Source organism: Terrapene carolina, unplaced genomic scaffold, assembly GCF_002925995.2.
Source record: "Terrapene carolina triunguis isolate 2854851 unplaced genomic scaffold, T_m_triunguis-2.0 Scaffold790, whole genome shotgun sequence".
NCBI lineage: Eukaryota > Metazoa > Chordata > Testudines > Emydidae > Terrapene > Terrapene triunguis.
Window position 1 is genome coordinate 860764 of NW_020665141.1, and position 9254 is coordinate 870017.

Genomic DNA, 9254 nt, shown 5'->3' on the forward strand with positions numbered 1-9254 from the left:
CACTCCCCACCCCCTGCCTCCTGGCCGCACTCACTGGCCCTGCTGGGAGGTGACTGTCTGCCGGGCTGAGCCAGCAGCACAGCCAGGGCTGGTCCCGGGGCTGGGAATCACTCCGGCCCCTCGGGAGTAGCACGATCGGCCAGGCCAGGGCCTGCCCCAGCCGGGCTCTCTCAAGATGCCCTTCCTGGAGGGGCCCAGGCAAGCCCCCCACCCTTACCCCCACCCCAATTGGCTGAGACTGGCCAGGCTTCTGCACCAGTCCCAGGCAGCTCAGCTCTGGGGAGACAGGCGGGGCCCCACAGGCGGTGGGAAGCAGAGACTGCCCGGAGCCGGAGGTGCACGGAGGTCCAGCCAGGGGGCAGAGAGGAGCAGGGCAGTGGGGCCGGGGGTGGAGAGGATCCCTCTGCCTGAGGAGCAAGTGATGGGTGGTGGGGAGCCAGCGAGCTGGTGGGGTCTTGGGACGCAGTGCAAGCAGAGCAGGACAGGGCCCCTTCTGAGCATGGGCCCGGCTCCATTGTAAACCCACCCCTGCCTCCTTCACATAGTAGATCAGAGGCTATTCTGTAGCTTCATAGTGTAATGAGAGGGGATGTGTATTAGAGGGCTAGGCAGGAAACAACATGTTTCTCTTCTTGAAGATTAGCCAATTTTTTTATCTTCATCCAACAAGCCTGTTCAACTGATAGACAAAATCCATTGCTTACTTCGCCGGATGGGCATGCAAATTTGCATTGACCTTTAACCAAGTGACATAGTTTTCCAGGTGAAGCTAAAATACTATAAATACCAAAATCCAATTAATTGCTAAGTCTTCATCCCTTTTATTGAGCATGGTGCCTCTCTCATTCTGTGATTCAGGCGGAGCTGACAGCGTGTGTGTCTGTGGCGGGGGTGTCGCAAGAGGTTCAAGACCAGGCAAACAAAATGTTTTTTAAATTGAGTTGGGTTGCTGAGGGGGGTGTGACGTTGCACTCCATATGTTTTATGAAAATATGCTTATGAATGTGACTATAATGTAACTGGAATATGCTTTATGCAAAAGTTCTCTTGTATAATTACAAAGCTTATAATCTACTGAGTGTGTTCATCCTATTTGTATGCATGTATCATCCTTGTATCTGAAGCTAGAAATATGAAGTATAACTCTGAGGTCCTATTGTAACTACGCAAAGTTACATAGGGCCATTAATGATGGATTAGAATCTTGATGGCTCCCATTGACTAGGACCATTGGTTGTGAATGGGTTTATTTACCTGCAAGCCTTTCTGTGTATGTGTGGGCCAGCCCGTGGGTAATGAAGAATGAGGTCTCACAGGACATGTGACCATGTCACATGATACTGGAATCCATCTTAAATCTGGTACTTTTCTATTTAGAAGAGCGGGTGGGGACCCAGAGAGACAAAAGATTCCCGCCTTGTGCCAAAGCTATAAAAGGGGGTGGAACAGAACAAAGAGGAGCCAGTCATGAGAAAACCCCTAGTTTCCACTTAAGATGTCTGCTGGAACTAATAAGGACTGTACCGGGGAAAGGATTGGGCCCAGACTAGGAAGGAGTCTAGTCTGAGAAAGAAGCTTATTGGAACATCTCTGAGGGTGAGATATTACCTGTAATCAGTTTCTTAATGTATTAGGCTTAGACTTTTGGGATGGTCTTACCTAAATCATGTTTCCCATGGAGAATGATGATGTATTCATGGCAGTTCTGTCACATGAGTCCTGAGCCCACTGAACTGAATCCGAATTGTATCTGCAGTGACACCAATCTTACCTGGGTGGAGTTTGGTAATCCTGAAAGTTTATTTTGCGAGTGTGTGATTCAGCTCCAGCGCTTCAATGTGGCTTGTGTAGTGTAGAAACTCTCATGGAGACACTGCGCTCTAAAAAACCCACCTCCACGAGGAGCGTAGCTACAAGCTACTGAAGACGTGCCCTGAGAGGCTACAGTTAGGCCCTGTCTGCAGTGGCAAGTTTCTGCGCAGTAAAGCAGCTTTCTGCGCTGTAACTCCCGAGGTGCACACACTGCCAAGCCACTTAGCGCTTGTCTACACTGGCACTTTACAGCGCTGCAACTTTCTCGCTCAGGGGTGCGAAAAAACACACCCCTGAGCGCAGCAAGTTGCAGCACTGTAAAGTGCCAGTGTAGACAGTGCACCGGAGGTCAGAGATGCAGTGCAGTGATGGGGATTGAACTGAGGGCCGTGCGGCTGTTATACTTTGAAACAAGTTTCCACTAGTCAGGATTTAGCATCTGCTCAGGCAAACGAGTCCCTAGGTTGCGGGGTTCAAGTCTCAGTGGTTTGAGCATTGGCCTGCTAAACCCAGGGTTGTGAGTTCAATCCTTGAGGGGGCCACCTAAGGATCTGGGGCAAAAATCAGTACTTGGTCCTGCTAGTGAAGGCAGGGGGCTGGACTCGATGACCTTTTGGGGTCCCTTCCAGTTCTATGAGATAGGTATATCTCCATATATTATTATTATAAGATTAATAGGGGAATTTGCATAGCGGTTACATCAGGAGGTTGGTAGTCACAACTTGTGGATTTTAATATCAGCTCTGCTGCAGTCTTGGACAGGGGCACTGTGAGGCTTAAGTAATGAACGTAAAGCGTTTTGCAATTCTTACCTGAAAGGAGCCACATGAATGTGAAGTATTATAACAGGAGCTTGTTTTGTTACCTTTTATTTCCAGCCTATGAAGAGCTTTGCCCATACTTACAGAGAAACCATATTCCGCAGCCCTTCCCTTCGCAGGTATTGTATTATCCTTCTGAGCCCATGCGAATAGTGCAAATATATAGTGAAAATCCACCATTTTCTCCACTTCACATTTATCTCCTTTTGCTAACCTGTATTTTCACACCTCTGCTACAAGTGAGGCTCTGCAGCTGTATTAACTCCAGGCCTATACAGGATCATTCGCAAAATGTTCAGGTGCCTGACACATTTTAGTAGGTTGTACTATTAAAACGTTGATGTTTAAAATCTTAGCCCTATGTTGTTCCCCCTAGATCAGCATATGGAGAGGCCCCTCCTCAGCTGGATCCTCCCCCGTTCTAAGTGGAAAGGGGGCCACTGGAGACCAGAGCCACTGTACAAGGGTATGGGGCCTCCTTAAGATACCCTGTGAATGGCCAGATTTGGGGCAGACCTTTTCTGCGTAGCAGCAACTACTTGACAAGACAAATGTGAGGGGATCTGCTTTTGGATATTCCCCTCCTGCCTCCCGCATCCTGTGGATTTGTTCTTGATGGGGATGGACTGGGGCCTTGTAATTTTCCTTGCACACTCTATCACTATCTTGCAATTTTAAAAGATGTTTTAGAGACTTGTTATTTGCAACCGCTACCTCTGTATGTCCATGGAAAGTTATGTAGGGATATGGAGGAAAGTGCAAGTCCTTACTGTTCTTTATTCCATTCATAGACCACCATTAACCCAGGTCCTGATTTGGCAAAAGAAGCTTCACATGGAGACCTTTACTCCTGTTCAGAACTCCACTGTAGTTAATGAGAGTGCAGGGTACTCAGCACTCCGCAAGGTCAGGCCCTTAAGGTTCTGCTCATTCCCTTTACTGAATGAAAGGTGTGTATGCTACAGGATTTGTATAATTAAAGAATATTACCTATTGCCCTCTGGAGTCCCTCCCACTTCTTCCCCACACCCTGGATCACCAGAGCAGGGTTGCCTTCTTATCTTCAATCCCCTGAGGGGCCTGATGACTTTTCTCATAAAACAGCTGGTTTCCAAGAGAGGCAAACTGAAAAGCTGCCACTTGAAAAGAGCCTGATTAAGGGAGAAAGAATTTTCATGGAGACTAGATTAGCATGTCAGGGACATGTTTGGATCTCAGTTAAAATTACACTGAGCTTGCCAGAGTTCTTAGTTCAAAGTGCTGCTGCTGGAATGAGCAAGGAAAGTACTTCCAACGCTCAGACCAACTGCCTTTGTGACTAGTATGAGTTGATGTTGGCTTCCCCAGAACCTGAACCTTCTCTATAGTGCCTCCTAGAGGTTGGGATTGGAACAGCTACCACTGTGCGTGGTCTGTGAGCGCCCCATATTCAGCATTCTTACACAATTCCCTATCGTCTGTAAGCTCCTTCCTATCCAGTTGCTCCTTCACCATTCCCTGTAGTGACTTCTTTTGGGAGGTTGGGACAGGAATAGCTGTGAGCTTCCCCACAACCCATTCCATGTAGAGACAGTTGCTGCAAAATCCCAACACTGAAGTACACGTGCATGGATAATCTCCTTCAGTGTCTTCTCAAAAACAAAACAAACCCACTAACAATGTGAGTCCTTTGTCAGGGACGTGACATCTTGTTCGGGTAATTGTGTGGAGTAGAACTCCTCAGCAAAGAGATTATAGACTCCAAGGTGTAGGAATGAACTACATGCTGTCCTACAATGGAAAATATGGTAAATATTTGCCACCAGGATGTATTCATAGACGAGGTGTTCTATTCTTATCAGTTTTAATAACATTCGGCAATTATATATCACTTTGCATTCTCAAAGACCTTCACAAACATCAGCTAATTAATCTTTACAGTGCCCATATGAAGGACAATTTACTATGAGAAGTATAGTATCGGATGGTCTTGGATCCTGCACTGTTTTGAGCCAGCACTTATCCTCTTCAGGGTACTCCAGAGCTGGGGTCTCAAAAGACTCTTCCATAGGAACATGGGAATTGTCATTCCAGGTAAGACCACTGGTCCATCTCTTCCAGTATCCTGTCTCTACCAGTGCCCAGTACCAGATGCTTTAGAAGAAAGTGGAAGACATCCCATAACAGGTAAGTTTGGAATAACCTGCCCATAGGGGAAATTTCTTCCCAATTCCATCAGTTAGTGGTTGTTTAGCCCCCTTAAAGCAGAAGGGCTTATATTACTCATCATTTTTTGTATCCTAGCTAATGTAACTGTGGATGTTCTCATTATCCATATAAATGTCTATTTTCTGTTTGGTAAGCAATTTCCAAATTGACACACCTTGAAAAGTTTGGGAGAAGGATGGTACAGAATTCCAAAAAAGAAGAATGATACATGAATAAAGGATTTTTAAAATTATTATACCCATTTGATTAATTAGACAGCAATTCTGTTAATGACTGCAGTGAAAATTAAGAGGTAAATAAAATGGTTTGGGGCCCAGGGAATTGGTGGGTAGTATAGACAAAGCCTCTGAAAGCAGGGAAGTGTTGTGAAAGGTTGAAGATTTTCTGCTAGAAATGCTCCAGGAGTAAATGGGTTAATAGTTTTCATCTCAACTTTCAAAGCAATCTTTGGAGTGTTCTGCCAAAAAAAGCAATTTATGTTCATAAGAGAGGAAAAAGTCTTACTGAGATTTGTGTGCGTAAGAGTGTTCTGCACACACATTTCTTAACAGACATATCAAGGCACTTAACAGACTGTTTCCTTCAAAGCCACTGTGGGGCAGTCAATGAGCCCGTTAATGCGAGCTCCCTCCTATAGCTTTCACTGCCCCAGAGCAAGACAAGGCAAGAGTCTCTGCCAGACGCAAGTCTTTACTAACAACAGGACCGAAATCCTCTCTCTCTGCTGCACTGGGGAACGTCAGGATAGCCATGTCTAAAAGGAAGATCTGCTGTCTTGTGCTGCTGGTCCTAGGGCTCCTGGCTATTGCAGTTGCTGTCATTGTAATCCTGGCACTACCCAAGTGTGGAAGTTATCTGCATGCTGCTGTAGCAGCTGACACTGAAATCTGTTCAGACATTGGCAGGTATGTGCATGGACTTTTCTGTTTGGAACTTGTATATGTAGTGCACGCTATAGAGCCAGAGTGAAAGACAGGTAGATAATACTAGAGGTTATAGTTAAAACCAGCACTTCCCAGTGACTGAGCAGGAGGCACTGGGTCTTACCTTCTCCCCTAATCTTCAGTCTGAAGAGTTATGCCAGATACCTGAGCACAAGCTCCTGATCGTAGGTCAAGTTCAGTCCTGGTGTAAGAGCTCTGAAGTCAAACATTCTTAGCCTTACATACCATAGGATCTTCCTTTCCTTCTCTCACCTCTGCTCTGCAGACCTGTCTCTTTCCTGAGGGTGCAGATAATGACTGTCACTTGTATTTGAATGTGACTATGACTGGAACCCACAAGGCAGCTCTTAAGGAGAAGCAGGCAGTAGATTCATCCCTCTTCACTGGGCAGTAATCTCTGTTCAGCAAGACTTTAGAAACAAACTGAGAGAAGGTGAGGAGGAGAACATAAAGGGGAGAAGTGGCATTAGGCTGCAGGGAAAGACAAGCACCTATGCTTGTGGTTAGCGCTGCCCAGGCTGGTCGAAATATCCTTTATATCCATAAAAGAGGAAGCATGGGGAAATTATTTCACTTAATTATCTTATCAATGCTGAAGAAACAAAGGCAAATGTTTTGCAGCTCTCCAGATCCCTTGTGTGGAGAGCTGGGGAACTTCTGATAGATCTTTATGGAAACAGGTATGACTCAGTTTCCCCTTTCACTTTGTATTGTTATGCCTGGGTGTGAAGGAATTAATTTCTTTCTGGAAACAAGACAGGCAATGCATTGATTGGGGCGGGAGAGGGGGCAATGTCACATAAGCATGAATGAACTATCAAGAACTGTCAACCTGTAGAAGCTATAGAATCATAGTCTCCTCAGACCATTTTATCAACTTTGTGTTGTGTGTATCTGTGTAGACTTGGGGAGGAGGGGCGGGAGGTGCAGGAGTTTTCCGCAAGAACTAAAGGTGGGGGATTAATGCAAATCCCTAGGCAAGTAAACAAGTCTGGAGAGGCAGCACCCCTCTGGGGAAAATGGCATCTCCTGGTTTGTGCGTACTGAAGAAGGCTACCAAAGAACTGAGAACTCTCTAATGTGACCAGCTTCTCATAAGGGAGGTGTCACTCTCATTGGGTCCAAAAACTCATTACACTGTGTGGGACAGACCCTGACGTAAGGGTATGAAGGACTTTGGAGAGGGGTGACACCTGCTAGGGGTGACAGGTATGCATGTAAACTCTGGCTGTCAAGATACAGTATGTTCTCTCGGTGAATTGTAGGAGGAATTGCTGACTAAATCTCTGGTCTGGAGGGAAAGGTGAGTTCCTTCCTTGAGTAAGGTGATGGCTAGAGGCCTGAGACGGGTGCCCTCAAGGGGCTAGAGATGCAGCTAGCTTTGGAATTTGTGACACCTGGCTCAGCGAGTGGCCGAGTCAGTAGGAGGTGAGGGCTCAGCACCTCATGTGATTGGACCCTGACCCATGACTCAAGCCATTTAAATAAAGATAGCCTATCTCCTAGAACTGGAAGGGACCTTGAAAGGTTATTGAGTCCAACCCCCTGCCTTCACTAGCAGGACCAAGTACTGATTTTGCCCCAGAACCCTAAGTGGCCCCCTCAAGGATTGAACTCACAACCCTGGGTTTAGTAGGCTAATGCTCAAACCACTGAGCTATCCCTCCTCCTGCTTATGATAGTAGCAACATTTTCTCTTATCTGCACTGAGTGTTATGCTAGCATCCAGCCCTGACTCACATTTACTGCCACCATGGCCAGTCAGGGAGCATTGCTGTGTTATTGGAATAAGGATGGCCCAATGTTAGGGAGCGACATGGGTGGCTAGGGAGAGTGGGATTCAATACCCGGCTTCAGCACAGACTCTCTGGGTGACCTTGGGCAAGTCTCTCACTGTACCTCAGTTCTCCCTCCATGCCTCACAGGGGTGCCGTGAGGGTAAATCCAGGAATGACTGTGAGGTGCTCAGGTACTGTGGGGATGTGGGCCAGAGAGGTTCCTGAGACAGACAGATACAAGGACAGGTCTCTAGCTAGCCTCAGCCAAACCTCACTTAGAATAGATTATACTAGATTAGAATAGAATCATAGAACTGGAAGGGACCTCAAGAGGTCATCTAGTCCAGTCCCCTGCACTCATGGCAGGACTAAGTATTATCTAGACCAGTGTGTCCCAAACTTGGGACGTCGCTTGTGTAGGGAAAGCCCCTGGCGGGCCGGGCCGGTTTGTTTACCTGCCCCGTCCACAGGTCTGGCTGATCGCGGCTCCCACTGGTCGTGGTTCGCTGCTGCAGGCCAATGGGGGCTGCGGGAAGTGGTGGCCAGTACGTCTCTCAGCCCGCGCCGCTTCCAGCAGCCCCCATTGGCCTGGAGCAGCGAACTGTGGCCAGTGGGAGCCGCGATCGGCCGGACCTGCGGACGGGGCAGGTAAACAAACCGGCCCAGCCCGCCAGGGGCTTTCCCTACACAAGCAGCATCCCACGTTTGGGAAACACTGATCTAGACCATTCCTGAGAGGTGTTTGTCTAAATAAACTGCTCTTAAAAATCTTCAATGATGGAGATTCCACAACCTTTCTAGGCAATTTATTCCAGTGCTTCACCACCCTGACAGTTAGTAATGTCCAGCCTAAACCTCCCTTGCTGCAATTTAAGCCCATTGCTTCTTGTCCTATCCTCAGAGGTTAAGAACAGTTTTTCTCCCTCCTCCTTGTAACACCTTTTATGTACTTGTAAACCCCTCTCAGTCTTCTCTTTTCCAGACTAAACAAACCCAGTTTTTTCAATCTTCTCTCATAGGTCATGTTTTCTAGACCTTTAATCATTTTTGTTGCTCTTCTCTGGACTTTCTCCAGTTTGTCCACATCTTTCCTGAAATGTGGCACCCAGAACTGCACACAATATTCCAGTTGAGGCCTAATCAGCGTGGAGAAGAGCAGAAGAATTACTTCTTGTGCCTTGCTTATAATACATCCCAGAATGATGTTGGCTTTTTTTGCAACAGTGTTACACTGTTGACTCATATTTAGCTTGTGGTCCACTATGACCCCCAGATCCCTTTCCGCAGTACTCCTTCCTAGGCAGTCATTTCCCATTTTGTATGTGTGCAACTGATTGTTCCTCCTAAGTGGAGTACTTTCCACACCTCTTTGTTTTCTGTCCAGCATTTCAGACTGGACAATAAAGAAAACCCTGTTGGTGGTGGTGTTTCTGAGTCCCTGCTTCAGGGAGCAGGGCTATTGCATTGCTGGGGCACATGCATGAAAGCCACGGGAAACGAATGGAATATCCAGCTCAGCTAACATGGGGATTTTCCTATTCAGATGCCAATGCTGTGGTGGGGACTGTTGTATATAGGTATCAGTCTGCTCCTCTCCTCCCTCCAGGCTTTCTCCCACAGTCACCTCAGCTGCTCCCAGGGCTTCAGCCATCGCCTTTATGTTGGTGACTTGGAAATCTACCTCACTGCAC

General features: G+C 47.0%; 1 protein-coding gene across 1 annotated transcript in view; it reads left to right on the forward strand.

The window, feature by feature from the left end:
- The first annotated feature begins 5193 nt into the window (after nucleotides 1–5193).
- The window catches only part of GGT5 (gamma-glutamyltransferase 5), a 39844-nt gene continuing 35783 nt past the window's right edge, over nucleotides 5194–9254 (forward strand). The window contains exon 1 of the mRNA XM_024197964.1: nucleotides 5194–5746. Coding sequence (XP_024053732.1) covers nucleotides 5592–5746 — 155 coding nt within the window. The 5' untranslated portion in view covers nucleotides 5194–5591. The remainder of the gene's footprint in view (nucleotides 5747–9254) is intronic.